The sequence below is a fragment of the Ranitomeya imitator genome, chromosome 3 (genome assembly GCF_032444005.1).
Source record: "Ranitomeya imitator isolate aRanImi1 chromosome 3, aRanImi1.pri, whole genome shotgun sequence".
NCBI classification, from domain to species: domain Eukaryota; kingdom Metazoa; phylum Chordata; class Amphibia; order Anura; family Dendrobatidae; genus Ranitomeya; species Ranitomeya imitator.
This window is the reverse complement of record NC_091284.1, coordinates 389,854,866-389,876,663: the sequence shown is the minus strand read 5'-3', so window position 1 is coordinate 389,876,663 and position 21,798 is coordinate 389,854,866. Positions and strand designations below refer to the sequence as shown.

The 21,798-nt window shown below is 41.8% G+C and overlaps 1 protein-coding gene across 8 annotated transcripts in view; it reads left to right on the top strand.

Annotated features, from left to right (window-relative positions):
- The window catches only part of COL16A1 (collagen type XVI alpha 1 chain), a 327,454-nt gene that overhangs the window by 251,988 nt on the left and 53,668 nt on the right, over window positions 1–21,798 (top strand). For 3 of the 8 annotated variants that reach the window (XM_069756995.1, XM_069756997.1, XM_069756994.1), the window contains 4 exons: window positions 9,291–9,344; window positions 18,581–18,634; window positions 18,871–18,909; window positions 19,083–19,190. In XM_069756995.1, the coding sequence (XP_069613096.1) occupies window positions 9,291–9,344; window positions 18,581–18,634; window positions 18,871–18,909; window positions 19,083–19,190 (255 nt within the window). The remainder of the gene's footprint in view (window positions 1–9,290; window positions 9,345–18,580; window positions 18,635–18,870; window positions 18,910–19,082; window positions 19,191–21,798) is intronic. The other 5 variants (XM_069757001.1, XM_069757000.1, XM_069756998.1 and 2 more) reach the window with 4 other exon arrangements.

The following is a 21,798-nucleotide window of genomic DNA, read 5'->3' as shown; positions in this document are numbered from 1 at the left end:
CAAATTTTTGCCAAATTTCCATTTGTTCTCAAATAAACACAAGTCATTGCTAACTAATTTTATGAATATTATAAAGTACAATATGTCATGAAAAAACAGTCTCAGAATCAGTGGGATCTGTTGAAGTGTTCTAGAGTTACCATATTTTTCAACTATAAGACGCACTTTTTCTTCCAAAATTTTAGTGAAAGTGGAAGGTGTGTCTCAAAGTCTGGATGTACCTTACCTTAGTCTCGCTGTGGATGGGGGGTGGCAGTGGAGGAGGAGCGGGTCACAGGAGGCAGGAGCCAACTGCTTCAGCTAGCACTGTGCCCACTGCTAAAGAAAATGAATATTCACTGCTCCTCATGCCCATAGTCCCACACACCTCTGTGCACTGGAGCTGGCGCTGAAAGGTGAGCGGGACTATGGACATGGGGAGCAGTGAATATTCATTTCTCTTTAATAGCGGGCACACTGTTAGTCACAGTCGCCATCTTCCTGCAGCGACTGGGTGATCACATGTGCCTGCTATTAAAAAGAACGAATATTGACTGCTCGCCACGTCCATGGGAGTGGAGAGCAATGAATATTCATTCTCTTTAATAGTGGGCATATGTGATCACCCAGCCGCTGCAGGATTAAAGAAGAAAAACGTTCTGCGAGTATTCCGGCAGCTGATCATGGCATGTGAAGGTGCATGGCAGTGACATCATGTGCTGCTTCAGCACAGGATGCCACGTTGCGAAGGAGAGGAAGAAAGGTGAGTAGAATTATTATTTTTTGTATGTGTGCATCATGATGGGGGTCATGTTTACCAGGATGGGGATGAGAGAGCCATGTGTACCAGGATGAGGATGGTGGCCATGTGTACCAGGATGGGGAAGTGGCCATGCATTCCAGGGTGGGGATAGGTGTCATGTATACCAGGATGGGGATGGAGGCCCATGGATACCAGGATGGGGATGGAGGGCCATGGATACCAGGATGGGGATGGTGGCCATGTATACCAGGATAAGGATGGTGGCCATGGATACCAGGATAGGGACTGGGTCAATTTACACCAGGATGGGGATGGGGCCATGGATACCAGGATGGAGGTGGTGCCCATGGATACAAGGATGGAGATGGTGACCATGTATACCAGGATGGGGTTGGGGGCCATATATACCTGAGTTGAGACATATAAACCAGGATGAGAATCAACTTTTTTTCCTCTTCTAAAACCTAGGTGCGTCTCGAGGACTGGTACGTCTTATAGTCCAAAAGATACGGTATTACCTCATAAAGTGACACTGGTCAGAACTGTAAAATTTGGCTTGGTCATTAAGGTCATTACGGTCAAAATTGGCTTGGCTACTAAGGGATTAAATTAAATGTTCCTGTGCTGAGATAATCTTATAAATGTGCATCTGCTATGTACTGTGTAATGGCCATGCCTGACTTTGCAGTAACATGATCTAATCAGCTACTGGTGGGGATGGGGAGAAAAAAGTATACAGACATTACAGCCCAAGATCACAAATTATTCTTTCTTTGAAGTAAAATATTGTTTAAAAACCTCACAGAATGAATCAGCTGTTAGCCTCTGCTGTAATGTCTGTATACTCTTTTGCTTCCTACCCTGCCCAGGAGATCTGGTATAATCAGACCATGTCCCTGTATGTCAGACACACCCATTACACAGTATACAGCAGGGGCTCATATATAAGATTATCTCAGCACGTGAACATTTCATTTAAACACATCCAGTTGTGGAAGTTATTATTATTCCAAAATGTATTGATTAAAATCAACTTTTGTTTGTAGGAAAACTCCTTAAAGTTAAAGTCAAATTTACATTTAAATGGGTCTATTTGAATATCATGCACTAAGGCCATGTTCACAAGTTCAGTATTTTGTGAGTTTTTTAAAACAGTATTTGTAAGCCAAAACCAGGAGTGGAACAATCAGAGGAAAAGTATAACTTCTGCATTTTTTGCTCGCTCATGGTTTTGGCTTACAAATACTGAGGTCAAAATCTCACCAAATACTCAATATGTGGCCTAACATTTGACCCTAACGTTACAATCCCACAATGGGTATTTAGTGAGTTTTTGATGTTGCAGATGCTCTGCAGCAGTTCTGCACCTATTATCTAAATTAGGTATTATTATCATTGCGTTTTTCTGTGTGTTTTTCTATAGTGGGGAAAAAAGCATTTAGTCAGCCACCAATTGGGCAAGTTCTTCCACTTAAAAAGATGAGAGAGGCCTGTAATTGACATCATAGGTAGACCACAACTATGAGAGTCAAAATGAGAAAACAAATCCAGAAAATCACCTTGTCTGATTTGGCAAGATTCATTTTGCAAGTTGTGGTGTAAAATACAGTAAGTATTTGGTCACCTAAAAACATGCAAGATTTCTGGCTCTCGCAAACCTGTAACTTCTTCTTTAAGAGCCTCCTCTTTCCTCTACTCATTACCTATAGTAATAGCGCCTGTTTGAACTTGTTATCAGTATAAAAGACACCTGCCCACAACTTCAAACAGTCACGCTTCAAACTCCACTATGGTGAAGACTAGAGAGCTGTTGAAGGACACCAGAAATAAAATTGTAGCCCTGCACCAGGCTGGGAAGACTGAATCTGCAATAGGTAAGCAGCTTGGTGTGATGAAATCTACTGTGGGAGCAATAATAAGAAAATGGAAAACATACAAAACCACTGATAATCTCCCTGGATCTGGGGTTCCACGCAAGATATCAGCTCGTGAGGTCAAAATGATCACAAGAACAGTGAGCAAAAATCCCAGAACCGCATGGGGGAACCTAGTGAAGTACCTGCATAGAGCTGGGACCACCGTAACAAAGGCTACCATCAATAATACACTACGCCGCCAGGGACTCAGATCCTATAGTGCCAGACGTGTCCCCCTGCATAAGCCACTACATGCACGGGCCCGTCTGAAGTTTGCTAGAGAGCATTTGGATTATCCAGAAGAGTATTGGGAGAATGTCATATACTCTGATGAAACTAAAGTAGAACTGTTTGGTAGAAACAAAACTCGTCGTGTTTGGAGGAGACAGAATGCTGAGCATCCAAAGAACACCATACCTACTGTGAAGTATGGGGGTGGCAGCATCATGCTTTGGGGCTGTTTCTCTGCAAAGGGACCAAGATGACTGATCCGTGTACATGAAAGAATGAATGGGGCCATGTATCGTGAGATTTTGAGTGCAAACCTCCTTCCATCAGCAAGGGCATTGAAGATGAAACGTGGATGGGTCTTTCAGCATGATAATGATCTCAAGCAGACCGCCAGGGCAACAAAGGAGTAGCTTCATAAGAAGCATATGAAGGTCCTGGAGTGGCCTAGCCAGTATCCAGACCTCAATCCCATATAAAACCTTTGGAGGGAGTTGAAAGTCCGTGTTGCCCAGGGACAGGCCCAAAACATCACTGCTCTAGAGGAGATCTGCATGGAGGAATGGGCCAACATTCCACCAACAGTGTGTGCCAACCTTGTGAAGACTTACAGAAAACATTTGATCTCTGTCATTGCCAACAAAGGATATATAACATAAAAATATTGAGATGAACTTTTGTTAATGACCAAATACTTATTTTCCACCATAATTTGCAAAATAAATCTTGCCAAATCAGACAAGGTGATTTTCTGGATTTGTTTTCTTATTTTGACTCTCATAGTTGTGGTCTACCTATGATGTCAATTACAGGCCTCTCTGGGAGAACTTGCACAATTGGTGGCTGATTAAATACTTTTTTCCCCATTGTACTTGCATTTTTATTGTGTTTTGTACGCTGTAGTTATTGTATCATGTTGGTATGTCATATTTTAAATTAAGCTGCTTTATTTTTCTATGACAAAACTTTATAGATACGGTTATATGTGGACTACATGGTTTTTTAGTGCATTTTTTACCTGTGGATTTTACACATCTAATGCAATTCTATGGGGAAAATCTGCAATAAAACCTCTGAATACTCAGCAAAGAAATTGACATGTTGCGGATTTAAGAAATAGATTGCAGGTTAACTTTCAATGTGTAAAAAAGAGCAGTGGGCATGGGATTTCTATAGATCTCCTTCACTGCTGGAACTATAAGGCTATGTTCACGAGAAGCGTATTTGCAGGTTTTTTATGCAAATTTAAGCTGTGTTTTACAGTACCAGCAAAGTGATGATGCGATTTCAGAAACGTCATGGATACACATAGGTTTTATTTTCCTGACTGATTTGGAAAACTGCTGCGTTTTTGCAAACTGCAGCATGTCACTTCTTTCAGCGTTTTTTAGCCAATAGGAAACAATAGGTGCAAAAACGCAGCAAAAAACGAAGGTATCGGGTTTTGCTGTGTTTTTGGTGCAAAACCTTTAAGGAAGTTGCATCGTGATTTTTGGGAGGCACTAAACACAGCAAAACATGGTTTTTTTGGAACAGGTTTTGCCTGCAGAAAAAAAAATGCAGCACAAACGCAATACGTGAGCATAGCCTAAGACAATGCATTTGTTTGCACAGCGAAAACACACCGTATCAAAGACTCACCAAAAACTCATTGTGGGAACTTAAACTGAGACATGAAACAACCATCATTTTTGCTCTTGATGATTTCCATTTACAATCAAAACATATGGAAAATAATCTATGCACATGAATCATCTTACGATAAATGGTTTGATGTCCAAACAACTCTTGTGGCTTTATTACATTAGCTTTGTTACATTTTGTGTCATTTTGGCCTATCGTTTATTAAGTACTAGATGGCAGCCCGATTCTAAAGAATCGGGAGTCTAGAATCCATATATACTTTATTTATTCAAATGTAAGAATAATACAATTAATAAATAATAGTAAGAAAGAACAAAAATAATAGGCAGTATATGGAGAAAACACCAAACAAAAGTTCAAAATTGGTGTGAAAATGTCACTGAACCACTTCACAACTAAATATATATAGTTTTGGTAAATGGTATTATCATTTTTTTGACAAAATTCGGCAGGAGCTTGAAGAGCAACGTCACTGGGCCCGCCTCCACGCAGTAGAAACTTGCTGTGAGGTAAAAATTCAAAAATCACACCAAAATGGCGGGCGGAGTGTGTCACAGTACGGCACGTTTCTGATTGGTCGCTCGCAGCAGGCGGCAACCAATCAGACACTGGACACTGTTGACGTCACTTATCTCCGGACATTAGCTCCGGACATTAGCTCCGGACATTAGCTCCGGACAGGAAGTTGGCACAAATTGCAGGAAGTAGTATTCTAGGCAATTATATATTAGATATATTAGTTATAAGTAATAAGCAAATGGCCAACACTAGGAAAAGTTACGATTATAATTCCAATAATATTTCACTATATTTTTCCCACTAATTTAGACTTTGGGAAACCTAGTTATCTGTAACAGAGGTTTTCATTAAATATTCATCCAAGTTTCATCAGAGTTTTTCTCGTATGTAAAAAAAAAAGTTTCTACACCATCTCCAAGTCTAATATCCAAGTGGTGTCCAATTCCACTTTTTTCACTGTCTCATGAGCTTACCTTGCCAATTTTGATCTCACACTTGAATCAATATCAAACATGTAACCATTTGGTTCGCAAAAATAAATCAGACTTGTGAACAGCCCCATAGACTATACTATGTATAAGTTCAATCTGTGAAAAACATGGATAGAATTTGTACCTGAAAAGTGGACGTCTGAATGAGCCCTAATGGACTTAATGGCACTCCTTAGAAACAAAATGAATAATGAATTATCATTACTCTAGGTCTCAGAATTAATAACTGAAAGCTTTCCTGCTATTTCTTTGATATTAACCATACTGCTCTTTATGACATAAATATAATAAAAAATGTAGATACATTTCGATCTGAGAGACTTGAGCGTAAACTTTAGTGACCAGTGCCAGACAGCTGCTGAGAACGAAAATACAATAATGGGATGTATGAAAAGAGGCATACAAGCTCATAATAAGAACATAGTTTAATCTCTGTACAAGTCACTAGTGAGACCTCACTTAGAATATTGTGTATGATTTGTGACTCACGTGTATAAAAAGGACATAGCTGACTAGAGCGAGTGCAGAGAAGGGTGACCAAAGTTATTAAGGGAATGGGTGAACTCAACTGCAATACCAAGACAGGCTGTCAAACTTGGGGTTATTAAGTTTAGAAAAATGACGGATCTTATTACATTGTAGAAATATATGAGGGGACAGTACAGAGATTTCTTAAATGATGTATTTTTACACCTACATTTGCAACAGCAACAAAGGGGCATATTGTACATTTAGAGGAAATAAGGTTTAATCATCATCATAGACAGTGATTATTTCCTTTAAGAGCAGTGAGATTAAGGAACACTCTGCCACAGGATGTTGCAATGGTTGATTCATTCTGAAAGTTCAAGGCGGTCCTGGAAGCCTTCTTGAAAAATATAATATTACAGGATATGGTCACTAGATTCTGTGATGGGATGTTGATCCAGGGAACTAGTCTGATGACCGCATAAAGAGTGGGAAGGAATTTTTCCCCTAACATGGAGGCAGGAGCATCTGTCTCATGTTTTTTTTTGTCTTCCTCTGGGTCAACATGTTTGGCTACAGGTTGGACTCAATGGACTTATGTATATGCTCAACCTTAATAACTATGAAAATATGATCTCCATTTATTGACCAATATGTAATCTAGATAGTCATTTGAAGTTAAAGTGTGTTTTTACACTTCGTTCAGGCACCCGTTCAGTGGCACCATAGGGGTTTGAGTTTAATCCCCCCAAAACGGGATTTGGCGCATTCCCCGATGGAGCCGTAGACTGTAATGGTGCCAACAGAGCAAACGTGCACTCTGATGTACAGCATTTCCGGGCGTGTATGCCTCTTGGAGGTGACACTCAGACGTAGTAAACTGTGTCTGGATGTCCATCTCCAATAGGCATACACACCTGAAAATGATGCACGTCAGTGCTCACGTTCTCTCTGTTGGCACCATTGTAGTCTATGGCCCCGTCAGCGCATACACCCGAATCCCGTTTTGCTGGGTGGGTTCAAATGCAAGCCACAATGAAGCCACTGAATGGGTACCTGAACACAGTGTGAAAGCACATGAGGTTGAATTGATCCAGATTTGGATGGAGGTGTAGATTTTGAGAAAAATACGTAAACATTGGATAAGGTAATGTGAGCATCACCAATATACACTTTTATGCACATATTATAGTTTCACATTTTTTAAATCATATCCATTCTTTTAAAAAAAAATCTTATTTTGTTATTGACATTTTTCAAATTAGAGACATTACAGCAGTCGTCCCCAACCTTTCTGACCTTGAGTACCACATTCAGCTCTGCAAGAGGGTCACGAGCCACATCCAGCTCTTGCCCCACTCACAGTAGTGGCAACCAAAGCCCCCATTATGGGTATAATGATAACCAAAGCTTTTCCACACAAATCACTCTGAAGCAAAATACCAAGATCCAAGGGTTCCTATCAAACCCTCTTTCAGCATTCTTCCATCGCGCACTCCCAACACAGTCACATCCATCTTCAAGCACCTCCTTTGACCAGTAGATGTGTACCCAGATCTGCTCTGAGCTCTTCTGCTCAGGGCTACTCACAAAGTTCACCATTTTGAGATGTGCTCTTTGTTAGGAGTCGAGTTCCCGCCGCTGCACAGGGGGAATCTCGAACCATGTCTGCTGCGGTCTCCCATTCTGCATCGGCCGCAGTGGAGCCTGCTCAGCGGAGATGTCAGTCCCAGCGTCTCACTGAATCTGATACTGTGCAAAGGGTTACTGCTGCCTCTCCAGGGTCTACTATTGTACCCTGCACTGGTCTGCGGCGAGCAGGCTTTTCTGGGACTAAGTCCTGCTTTGCACACACTGAGCATGCCCAGGGTAAGATCTCTCAGTGGAGATCAAGGGTCTCATGCTCAGGTACTGCAGCAACTTCCATTGGTCCTTCAGGAAGGTCCTGTACCTGATCAAGTTCTGTGGCAGCATTCCATTGGTCCTTCTGGGAAGGTCCTGTAGGTGCTACAGCTATAAAAGGTTCTCATGACCGCATGGCCATGCGCTAGTATCAAATATGTACGAGCTCAGTGGTCGTGTGTGTGGTCGGGGACCCAGGTGAAATAAACCCCTAGAATGCTGGCACCTCCGGCGAGGAGTTTTGTGTATGCAGTCAGGGACCCGGCTGAAATAAGCCCCTAGAATGCTGGCACCTCCGGCGAGGAGTTTATGTCTGAATTCAGGGCTGGTTAATAGCCATTAGAATTCCGGCTCCACCGGAGAGGAGCTGCGTGGTTGGACTGCATGACCACTGTCAGCTCTACACAGTAGCTGTGTCCCCTGTGAGCTAAACAGGGCACAGCGTTCTCTTTACTACGGGATCTGTGAAGTAACAGAGTTTGTTTGTACTAATTTGCTTCGCCGCCTTGCTTAGCAGCAGGTTCTTTCCTGCACGGTGGATCCCGGTTTGCGAACGCACCTATCTCATTTATTATATATATTCAGTGCGTTCCGCCAACCCTAACACTCTTTATACCAGTTTACTATATCTGGAGCTAATACACCAAGCTGACAGACAGCCGCGAGCCACAATTCATGGGACCGTGAGCCAGATGTGGCTCCCGAGCTACAGGTTGGGGACCCCTGCATTACAGAATAAAAGAATCCCTCCCTACCCAACACAATGCAACAAGTCATATTAAAATAAAAAAAAGTAAAGCCATAATTCAGTAACAAAAGAAATACCTCATTTGGTTAATTGTATTCAGTTTGTCAAAGTACACAATGAATTCAGACAATTGACAGTATACAGATAAGGAGGCGGCTGTAAGATTATTAACCCTAGGCACAATTGTAATACACAGTTTTAGAATTTAGAAGAGACTGAAATGGTATATCTTCAATTCCCGTGATCTCAAGCCTGATCCATCAATCCATGAGGTCAAAAGCTTTTTGAATTTAGAGATGGTGTTTCTTTTTAAATAAATACCCCTTTCCAAGTTTAACAATCAATTGATTTTGTTTCTGAACTCTGGAATTGTGGGGTTTGATCTGTTATCAAGTGTGGAGCTATTAACTTCCAAGCCATATACAACATATGAGAAACAGCAGTTTTACCATCTTCATCAATTGTTAAGTCTTCAAAGTACCCCAATATGCACACCAAAGGTTTAGCATCTATATGTATAAATGTATATAAAACTTTTTTATAATATCCCACACACCTTTCCAGATGTACATCCTTAGATGTTTGCCATCTCCTCCTAACTGTTTGCTGTTCAAATATCTGCTTTATTTCAGGGACCTCCTGGACCACCTGGACCTCCCGGTCCTCCAGGATTACCCGGTCACCAGGTGAGCCGTATTCTTAATATAGGGAGGGAAGGGAGGGAAATAAAACTGGGTCTCCATTTAAAGTCTATAGCGGGAACGTTCATGCATAACAATACTGTTATTAGTCACATTTATCCAGCCTATATGGCATAGATATTGACCACACAGGGGGGCTGAAAAGATATAAAGAAGGAGATATCCCTATAGTGCATGACTTTACAAGGTAATAAATCAAGAAAGTAACATTTGAAATGCCAAAAAGACATTCTTCTGCTTACATTTAAAGTTTACTTAAAATCTTAAAAAATAATTTTGGCTTCTGTTCACATTAATATCCCATTGCTCAAAGTAAGGGGAAAGATCTAGAAAACTCTTTTTGATGTGTCGACTCCTTACACTTCTTTAGCTGGCATTGTTCTTACCAATGGCAAGGAGAGGTCTTAGTGATCAATAGTGATCTTTCTTATCATGGTTTACATCATGGTGACTTGATTGGATCAGTACATTTTGTCAATCTGAAAGAAGCATTATGTTTTTAGTCAAGGAATGAAAGATAACTGAGAACACAGCATTCGCTCTATGTCACTAGTAAATTGGATGTTACGGTATGATTCTAGAACAGAAAAATTCATATGTTAGCAATTCATTACATAATTATTATGAGTCTTGTTTGCTCATCCGCATTAGGGTATGTTCACATGTCCAGCGACAAAAAAAGTCAGACAAAAAGGTTGTACCTGCTAAACTTTTTTGTCAACGGATTGCTGCTGGATTACTGGACATGTGAACGTAGGCTTACACCACTGAATATCAGTGGGTTAGAGGTTAAAGTGGATTGTCTACTAAACCCATTTATCACCCTTTGTCAGGTAAGCAAATAAATGTATCACTCCTGGTGTCTGACCACTAATCTAGAGAACTAAGGACCCAAAGTTTTGAATTAATTTTAAGTGTTGGGGTGCTTCATGGAGCAGTAATCAACCACCAACACCTGAGGTTTCCAAAAGCCAGACTGCCAGTGATCATACGTTTTTTACCCTTACTGTCAATAGGGGATAAATATGATTAGTAGAAAATACCTTAGCAAATACACTCACATCACACTCAATTGCATATCAAGGAAATATACTCCTCAACATTCAAACTGCAACACCAAGAAGTAAAAGACCTGTAATTATGGAATCACAGGATCAATATGATGAAAAAATGGAAACAACATTTTCAAAACATCTTAATTTATTCAGTATGAGCACCTTGAGCAGAAATACACTCTTACCCACCTTGGCATGTTATCAATGAGGTTATTAATGGTTGTCTGAGGAATGCTCTGCATGCCGAATGCACTTGGCACTCAAATCATCAAGTTTCGATGCTGCAGCTCTCTTTGCAATTGCGGAAAAATGACGTCCCAAATGTCTTTGATGGGAGATAAATCGGGAGACTCTGCAAGCCATGGAAGCAAATTTAGACTACACAGACTGCTCACAGCAGTATGAGCTACATGAGGCCTAGTATTTTGATGTTGAGAAGCACCTCCTGGGACACTTTGAAGAAATGGTTACATTACTAGTTCCACGACCAAATCAATATAACACCAAGATGTTAGTGTACATGAAATTAAGACAAGAGGAATCAAGCTTCTATACATTATGCCACCTGTTGTGAATTCCGCTCTTGGGCTCCCTCCGGTGGTTGTAAGTAGCATTTTTGTGAGTTCTGCTCTTGGGCTCCCTCCTGTGGTTTTGAGTGGTATGGCTGCTTCTTGGATTTAGCTTCAGCAGCTGTTTTCACTGATCGTCTTTCTGGCTCGGCTATATTAGTCTGGCCTTATCCCTCATTCAATGCCAGTTGTCAATTGTTCCTGCCTGGAGTCATTGCTCTGCGGTGGACTTTTTCTAGTTTTTATTACTGACCGCACAGCGTTCTGTCCTGTACTATTTCTATCTAGCTAGAAGTGGCCTCCTGTGCTTAATCTTGTTTCATACTATGTATGTCATTTCCTTCTCCTCTCACAGTCATTACTTGTGGGGGGCTAATCTATCCTTTGGGGATTTTCTCTGAGGCAAGATAGTTTTCCTGCTTCTATCTTTAGGGGTAGTTAGCTCTTAGGCTGTGACGAGATGCCTAGGCAGAGTTAGGAGCATTCCACGGCTACTTCTAGTGTTGTGTCGAGCTTAGGGACTGCGGTCAGTATAGTTACCACCTGCTCAGAGCTAGTCGCATGTCGCTCCTTAATCACCAGACCATAACAGTACAACCGGCCAAAAATGAGCTGAATGCATCTCAAAAGAAGGAAAAGAAAAAGAGTTCTGAGCCATTTTTTTTTCTTTAGCTTGTTTTGTCTTTTTCCTTCCTCTTACCTCTGGGTGATTCAGGATTTGGATGCAGGCATGGATGTTCAGGGGTTGTTTTCTCATGTGGATCAGCTTGCTGCAAGAGTACAGAGTATTCAAGATTATGATTATGTTGTTCAGACTCCGGCCTTAGAGCCTAGAATTCCTACTCCGGATTTGTTTTACGGGGATAGATCTAAGTTTTTGAACTTTAAAAATAACTGCAAATTGTTTTTTGCCTGAAACCCTGTTCATCTGGTGACCCCATTCAGCAAGTAAAGATAGTTATTTCTCTGCTGCGTGGCGACCCTCAGGACTGGGCATTTCTCTCTTGAGTCAGGGGATCCGGCATTGCTCAATATAGATGCATTCTTTCAATCGCTCGGATTATTGTATGACGAACCTAACTCTGTAGAGCATGCTGAGAAAACACTATTGGCCCTGTGTCAGGGTCAGGAAGTGGCAGAATTATACTGCCAGAAATTTAGAAAATGGTCTGTGCTCACTAAATGGAATGAGGACGCTCTGGCAGCAATTTTCAGAAAGGGTCTTTCTGAAGCCCTTAAAGATGTTATGGTGGGTTTTCCCACGCCTGTTGGTTTGAGCGAATCTATGTCTCTGGCCATTCAGATTGATTGGCGCCTGCGCGAACGCAAAGTGGTGCACCATATGGCAGTGTCCTCTGAGCAGAGTCCTGAGGCCATGCAATGTGATAGGATTTTGACTAGAGCGGAACAGAGGGGATACAGACGTCATAAAGGGCTGTGTTTTTACTGTGATTCTGCTCATGCTATTTCTGATTGCCCTAAGCGTATTAAGAGGGTCGCTAGATCTGTTACCATTAGTACTGACGAAGGACGAGTTCCGAAACGCGCGTCGGGGTGCGCGATCTCGGGACACTGGGACCCTTGGTATAAGGTATATGATTGAATTACTTTACCCCTTGTAAAATTGGTTGGAAGCATTACTTTGCACAGTACACATTGCACTTTGGCTGCGTGGTTTATCCACTTATTTGTGGAACATAAGATACATTTTGTGCATTGAGACTGCGTTTTGCACATAGCACATTGCACTTTTTTGAGATATTGCTGATTGACTTAATTGTAGCACATTTTGTTATCTGGTATTTTACATAGCACTTTGCATTTTTCAGTGGTGTTGATTGTGCCCTGTTGGTACTTTTGTATTTTATATTCTCACTCCATTAAGTTTATTTTTATTTTTTTGTGGCAGCACATTCCCAAATTTTGGTATATATTGAGGGATTTATTATTCATTACAACTTTTTTTAGTGCACTTACTATATATATTATATATTTTTATTTTTTCTATGTAATGTTTTTAATAATTTTTTTAGCTATCATCATATGAAATATATTCAATATTTTTACCAAGGTCGCCCGCTTATATCCTAAAAAATTGTTTTTTTATATATATTTTTTATTTTTTTGTCCTGTTATATTCGCGTACTATGTAATTTTAAAAGAAAGGAATTAAATTTTGTGCCTATTTGCCAATTTAAATAAAGGCTTATATTTAATAGCTCTCTGTGTGGATACTATTTTCTGGCTATCCAGGTTTTTGTTGTGGTTTAGTTTTCTACCATTAGTACTGTGCAGCCTAAGTTTCTCCTGTCTGTGACCCTGATTTGCTCATTGTCATCTTTTTCTGTGATGGCATTTGTGGATTCGGGCGCTGCTCTGAACTTAGTGGACTTAGAATTCGCTAGGCGCTGTGGTTTTTCTTTGCAGCCTTTGCAGAGTCCCATACCCTTGAGGGGTATTGATGCTACACCATTGGCCAAGAATAACCCTCAGTATTGGACTCAGCTGACTATGTGCATAGCTCCTGCACATCAGGAAGATTGCCGTTTTCTGGTGTTGCATAATTTACATGATGTTGTTGTACTGGGTTTTCCATGGTTACAAGTACACAATCCAGTGCTGGATTGGAAATCAATGTCTGTGACTAGTTGGGGTTGTCAAGGGGTACATAGTGACGTTCCTTTAATGTCAATTTCCTCTTCCCCCTCTTCTGATGTTCCTGAATTTTTGTCAGATTTCCAGGATGTATTCGATGAGCCCAAGTCCAGTTCCCTTCCTCCACATAGGGACTGTGATTGTGATATTGACTTGATTCCTGGCTGTAAGTTCCCTAAGGGCCGACTTTTCAATCTGTCTGTGCCAGAGCATGCCGCCATGCGGAGCTATGTTAAGGAGTCTTTAGAGAAGGGGCATATTCGGCCGTCTTCGTCACCATTGGGAGCGGGATTCTTTTTTGTTGCCAAGAAGGATGGCTCCTTAAGACCCTGTATTGATTATCGCCTTCTTAATAAGATCACGGTCAAATTCCAATACCCTTTACCTTTGCTCTCTGATTTGTTTGCTAGGATTAAGGGGGCTAGTTGGTTTACCAAGATTGACCTTCGAGGGGCATATAATCTTGTTCGTATTAAACAGGGTGACGAATGGAAAACTGCATTTAATACGCCCGAAGGCCATTTTGAATACCTGGTGATGCCTTTCGGGCTTTTTAATGCTCCTTCTGTATTTCAGTCCTTTATGCATGATATTTTCCGCAATTATCTTGACAAATTCTTGATTGTGTATTTGGATGATATTTTGATTTTTTCCAATGATTGGGAGTCTCATGTGAAGCAGGTCAGGATGGTATTCCAGATCCTTCATGATAATGCTCTATTTGTGAAGGGGTCTAAGTGCCTATTTGGAGTTCAGAAGGTCTCTTTTTTGGGGTTTATTTTTTCCCCTTCGTCTATAGAAATGGATCCTGTTAAGGTCCAAGCCATTCATGACTGGATTCAATCCACATCTGTGAAGAGCCTTCAGAAATTTTTGGGCTTTGCTAATTTTTATCGCCGTTTCATTGCCAACTTCTCTAGTGTGGTTAAACCCCTGACCAATTTGACGAAGAAAGGCGCTGATGTGACTAATTGGTCCTCTGAGGCTGTTGAGGCCTTTCAGGAGCTTAAACGCCGATTTTCTTCTGCCCCTGTCTTGCGTCAGCCGGATGTTTCTCTTCCCTTTCAGGTTGAGGTTGACGCTTCTGAGATTGGGGCAGGGGCCGTTTTGTCACAGAGGAATTCTGATGGTTCCTTGATGAAGCCATGTGCCTTCTTTTCCCGAAAGTTTTCGCCTGCGGAACGCAATTATGATGTTGGCAATCGGGAGTTGTTGGCTATGAAGTGGGCATTTGAGGAGTGGCGACATTGGCTTGAGGGAGCCAAGCATCGCATTGTGGTCTTGACCGATCATAAGAATCTGATTTACCTTGAGTCAGCCAAGCGGCTGAACCCTAGACAGGCTCGGTGGTCCCTGTTTTTCTCCCGTTTTGATTTTGTGGTCTCGTATCTTCCAGGATCTAAGAATGTTAAAGCGGATGCCCTCTCTAGGAGTTTTTTGCTGGATTCTCCTGGAGTCCTTGAGCTGGTTGGCATTCTTAGGGAAGGGGTGATTCTGTCTGCCATCTCCCCTGATTTGCGGCGGCGATTAGGGAGTTTCAGGCTGATAACCCTGACCGCTGTCCTGTGGGGAAGCTGTTTGTTCCTGATAGATGGACAAGTAAGGTAATTTCTGAGGTCCATTGTTCTGTGTTGGCAGGTCATCCTGGGATTTTTGGTACCAGAGATTTGGTTGCTAGGTCCTTTTGGTGGCCTTCCTTGTCGCGGGATGTGCGTTCTTTTGTGCAGTCCTGTGGGACTTGTGCCCGGGCTAAGCATTGCTGTTCCCGCGCTAGTGGGTTGCTTTTGCCTTTGCCCGTCCCGGAGAGGCCTTGGACGCATATTTCCATGGATTTTATTTCGGATCTTCCTGTGTCCCAGAGGATGTCTGTTATCTGGGTGGTTTGTGACCGGTTCTCTAAAATGGTCCATTTGGTACCTTTGCCTAAATTGCCTTCCTCCTCTGATTTGGTTCCATTGTTTTTTCAACATGTGGTTCGTTTGCATGGCATTCCAGAGAATATTGTGTCTAACAGAGGTTCCCAGTTTGTTTCCAGGTTTTGGCGAGCCTTTTGTGCTAGGATGGGTATTGATTTGTCTTTTTCTTCGGCGTTCCATCCTCAGACAAATGGTCAAACTGAGCGAACTAATCAAACCTTGGAGACCTATTTGAGATGCTTTGTGTCTGCTGATCAGGATGATTGGGTGACTTTCTTGCCGTTGGCCGAGTTTGCCCTTAATAATCGGGCCCGTTCGGCCACTTTGGTTTCGCCTTTCTTTTGTAATTTTGGTTTCCATCCTCGTTTTTCTTCAGGGCAGGTTGAGCCTTCTGATTGTCCTGGTGTAGATTCTGTGATGGACAGGTTGCAGCACATTTGGACTCATGTGGTGGACAATTTGACGTTGTCCCAGAAAAAGGCTCAGCGTTTTGCTAACCGCCGTGTGTTGGTCCTCGGCTTCGTGTGGGGGATTTGGTCTGGTTGTCCTCTCGTCATGTTCCTATGAAGGTTTCTTCCCCTAAGTTCAAGCCTCAGTTTATTGGTCCTTATAAGATTTCTGAGATTATCAATCCTGTGTCTTCGTTTGGCCCTTCCAGCCTCTTTTGCCATCCACAATGTTTTCCATAGATCTTTGTTGCGGGATGTGCGTTCTTTTGTGCAGTCCTGTGGGACTTGTGGAGATATGTGGTGCCCGTTGTTCCATCTGTTCATCCTCCTGCCCCGGTGTTGGTTGAGGGGGAGTTGGAATATGTGGTTGAGAAAATTTTGGATTCTCGTTTTTCGAGGCGGAAGCTTTAGTATCTTGTCAAGTGGAAGGGTTATGGCCAGGAGGATAATTCTTGGGTTGTTGCCTCCGATGTTCATGCCGCCGATTTGGTTCGTGCTTTTCATTTGGCTCGTCCTGATCGGCTTGGGGGCTCTGGTGAGGGTTCGGTGACCCCTCCTCAAGGGGGGGTACTGTTGTGAATTCCGCTCTTGGGCTCCCTCCGGTGGTTGTAAGTAGCATTTTTTTGAGATCTGCTCTTGGGCTCCGTCCTGTGGTTTTGAGTGGTATGGCTGCTTCTTGGATTTAGCTTCAGCAGCTGTTTTCTCTGATCGTCTTTCTGGCTCGGCTATATTAGTCTGGCCTTATCCCTCATTCAATGCCAGTTGTCAATTGTTCCTGCCTGGAGTCATTGCTCTTAGGATTTTCCTGACACTCTGACCAGTTCAGCAAAAGCTAAGTCCTTGCTTGTCCTTTTGCAGTTCACTTGTTGTGGACTTTGTTGTTCAGCACTTTCTATGTTTTGTTCATTTGTCCAGCTTATCAGTATGGATCTATTCAGCTAGGCTGGAAGCTCTGGGCAGCAGAGTTTGCCCTCCACACCTTTAGTCAGGTGTGGAGATTTTTGCATTCCTCTGCGGTGGACTTTTTCTAGTTTTTATTACTGACCGCACAGCGTTCTGTCCTGTACTATTTCTATCTAGCTAGAAGTGGCCTCTTGTGCTTAATCTTGTTTCATACTACGTATGTCATTTCCTTCTCCTCTCACAGTCATTACTTGTGGGGGGCTAATCTATCCTTTGGGGATTTTCTCTGAGGCAGGATAGTTTTCCTGCTTCTATCTTTAGGGGTAGTTAGCTCTTAGGCCTAGGCAGAGTTAGGAGCATTCCACGGCTACTTCTAGTGTTGTGTCGAGCTTAGGGACTGCGGTCAGTATAGTTACCACCTGCTCAGAGCTAGTCGCATGTCGCTCCTTAATCACCAGACCATAACAGCCACCCTACACCATAACCCCGGGAGTAGGACCGGTGTGACATTCTCTGGTGAAGGCCTTTTCAGTGAGTCGCCCACAAAGTCTCCTGACCAATCTATGACTATTATTGCATCCAAGACAAAAACAAGACTCATTGCTAAAAGGATATCTCTCCATTCCAGCTTCAATATTCCCATCTTGCCCTGCAACAAGATAGCCTTTCAGAGTAATGGCTGAGGTCAATAGAACACTTGCAGCTACACATTCGGCTTGTTGCCTTATGTCGTGTAAATGCCTTCTGATGGTTTATGTAGATACCACTTCATTCCTTAGTCTTGATGAGAGACATCCCATTTCACTTGCAGTAGAAAATACGGCCATTTTTGTCCCATGAGCCGTTTTTTAAGAGGACAATTCCTGGCTGCATGTTACTGCCTGTGTATCTTAACCATGTTACCATGACCTCTCCTGACTTATCTCCCATTGAGCACATCTGGGACAAAATTGGCCATGACAGCTGCTAAGTGCTTGGCTGCTTACCCAGGTTAACTCAGCATGGCAGTACTTTCCTCAGACAACCATTAATAACATCAGTGATAGCAGTCAAGACATGTAAGTGTGTATTTCTGCACATGACGCTCATACTTGATACAAAATTAACTGAGATGTTTTGAAAATGTTGTGCCCATTTTTTCATCATTTGTATATCACTAACATATCTATCAGTTTTGTAATTTCCATAATTCCATGAGATTTCCTTCTTGGTGTTGCAACTTTAATCTTGAAGAGTGCAGAATATCCCTAGAAATGTAACTTACAGGGCTACAATGACAGTGCTCACCCAACATGGTTGTGGTTTACATGAGTACAATTCAAGCACCTTATTACACATTACAAAAAATCACCACATGTAAATTTATTTTCGAAATTGGAGTAGAAATTTTTTCTTATTCCGGATTTTTTTCAGTTTGGTCAGCCAACAAAAAAGCACAGTAATGAGGCAGATACACTGTATGAAGAAATATGCTAAAACTCAACAGACAGCAGGTGTAGTGCCCATGGGCATTTATCGGAACAGACAAGTACCCTTTCATTACTGCTTTGTGTGTCCCAATAACACTGTTTTTGGCATCAATAGTACTTGATATGGAAGTATGGGAAGCACACATTGCAGATAATGGAATCATATGGCACAAGCTTTAGCCCCAGATTTCTTCCTTGACTGTAGGGTTTGCCCGGACACAATGGTATGCCAGGACCACCTGGATTTCCAGGAGAACTGGTAGGTATTGAGCGCTGGTGTGCTTCTGCTGTGTGTCAGTGCCACGCTCTCTAAATGTACCCCCAACCCCTGTCACACAGAAGAAGTAGGGCAGCTGTGACACGTGCACATCTACCCTCCCCTTTTCTGGTGTTTCCATTGTGCCATTTTGCTTTGCAGGGTCATTGTGCAGTTATGTGTGTCTCATATGTCTTAGACCTCCTATACAGTTACCTAACAGACCATTTTTTTCATAGGAAGCCCTGGCTGCAGAAAGAACCATTGATATCCTGAAGGTGAGGATATCATAGGGAAAGACAAAAAGGAATGTGGGACTACAACCCAGGTTTAATATATTTTAGTAGCCTGTTTTTGAAGTTTGTGTGTCTAGTGGGAAAGCCTTGGAGCAAAGAACCAGCCACTTTATGGGGGTGATCTAGTTTATCTGATATCCCCCTACTTCATACAGAGTATTTGTGGGGACTGTGCCAATGGGCAGAAAACTCCATCCGCCGTGAAAGGAGAAAAAGGAGAACAAGACCAACCTGGAACTCCTGGAGCAGAGGACTGTGAGAGGGTATGCAGAAGTTGTACACCGGTCCACTACATTGTCATGTGAATGAGAGTTTGTGTGATTTTTTTTGTTGCCATTATTGCTTTACCATGTGATGGAGTTTACAAGGTGGGCTCAGACTGTGTTTAATTATTTAATTTTAATTACTAGAAAGGCACCACAAATAGACTTATTTGTTCAAATATCTATATTCCTTAACGGCTCTGTGCACCATAATGCAAAACAAAATATGGAGCAATGTTTCAAAAATGTAGAAGTGTGAATTTTGGTTGATGCAATTACAATTCCATGATTAGATACTATATTCAAGCCCCATGTTTTGCCCGACGCAGTATATGTTTTCACACATCATTTTAGATATCCCAAAAGAGATTTCTAAATTTCATTTTCTTATATAAAACTTCAGAGTATTGAAACTCTAAGGAGGGACAAGAGAGAATTTGCCTAATGGGAACACCCATTGAGTTCAGAACTTACAGCTCCACAAGCATGGACATATGTCAGAAAAAGCAAATAGTTTTTCTCCCACTAGAATGGTGTTCATACCTCTCACAAATGTTGGGTATTTACGTATAATGTGTATTTAAAAGGCTGTAATGTACTGTACATTAGTCCAAGATTCCAGTTTCTAGAAACACAATAAATTATCCAGTATGCGAGGATGTCACTCCAAGCTAGAATGTTGCAGTGTAAATGCATTGCTTTTGTACTTACGCAGGGAAATGATATCTTATGTTTTACAGTCACTTTAAGAGGGACACAGTGCTTGGTGACTACCTGCACTATTGGGGACAATCACACTTGTAAAGATATACCGTTGTAGCATGTATCAGATGCGGTGTTTCAGAAAAAAACATACTTTTAATCACTGCCGGATATCGAGCTGTGCTATTGACTAATTGTACACGCAGGCCCCCGGAGGCTTCTCCCTGCCCGATAACAGAGACTGGCAAGCCTATGTACGTGTACAGGCAGAGGGTTATCAGTCACCGTCAGTGGCTGGGAGAAGTCTCCAGGGACCCACCTGCTAGTTAATAGCGCCGTTCAATCCCGGCATTGATTAAAAGTATTGTGTGCCGACCATCTTTATACATAATTTATTAAAAGTATGTTTTTTTCCTGAAACACTGCAGCATTTTAGAGTAAAACATACATGGATGTGATCACACAGCCAGAGGCTGATATATGCTGCCCACAATTTGGGCAGCATGTATCAGCTGACAACTTTACTGCAGCTATTTTAGTCTTTAGTGCCTGAAGTTCTTAAGGACCACCACATTTCCCCAAAAGCGTCATGTTGCACTTACGATGGATTAAAGCTCTTGCACAAGCCTTTTGTACTACTGTGGGTTTCTCAGGGGCTACCTCCTTCGTCAGCCTATCCAACTACTGCTTTGCATGCAAGACTGCACCAACCAGTTGTGTATAATAGCATATCACTTCTGCCACCTTTCACAAAATTACTTCCAGGCCGTGCTCGAATACGTATGTATAAACCTATTTACTGCCTAAAACTTGGAGTTACCATTCTACAGTCCCTTGTACCAAAAAGCTCAAATCCTTCTACATGAATTCCTACAATGGCATTGGAACTTCATTAAACTTGAACTAGGCTGAGAAATTGCATATTTCTCTTCAAAATTCAAAAACTCTATCTTGGTGTAAGATGCACTTACAGAATGAGGGATCACCGGCAAATAGTAGATTGATTGGATTGCAGAATCAATCCTGTTCTTCTCTAATACTGACCCAAACACAGTTTTGATATAGTCTCCATAGATGACTGGGCAACCTGATTACGCACTCTTATTGACTATAAAAGGGGTTGCCCAACCTTGGGACAAAACTCTTTAGTCTCTCTGAAAGTCTGTATTCCCTTATATTACTGCGGGATGTTGATTCATGACAGCATGCATTGCACAGACTGTTGTGATTCCTCAGTATTGCAATTTGCATACTTGCTGTCACATGCCAACTAGACTTTTCCAACCTCCCTCAATTCACTCCTTTTGAAAGAAGCCAATCGCATCTAATCGGTACATGACTGCAAGTATCCAATTCGCAATACTGGGGAAATGTGATAACGTGTTCTGCATGCAGTCATGATTCAGCAGTCTGGCTTCTCCCAGTGAGGACTTACTGAGCACTCATACTGCCTAAATTCGCAAGTATAATTGTAGCCTGCTTACAGCTTCTCACAAGCTCTCCATCACTCAGACATCTATAAACCCTATAAAGCGTTCCCTATGCTCACTCTCGCTCTAACCTGTCACATGTTGCTTGGAGGTGTCCTCAAGACCATTATAGATGCCAGGCACATAAAATTTGTGGAGTACATTATTATAATACAGCATACGATAGTAGTAAAAGAATGGAAATACTATTTAAGAGAAGGCGAAAATGTGGGTATCATTGGTTCAACATCCCTAGATGTATAATACATGAAACAGCAAATCCATAGCTTTATTTAACTATATGATAAAGAGTAAGGTGATATTGATATATGATCAGGTTCTGTGTCTGTACAAAAAAGAGCTATATGTGCATTGTGTTTTGTACCTTTTGTATGTATGTTATATATGTCATTGTTTGTAAAAGCATTTGTTAATGT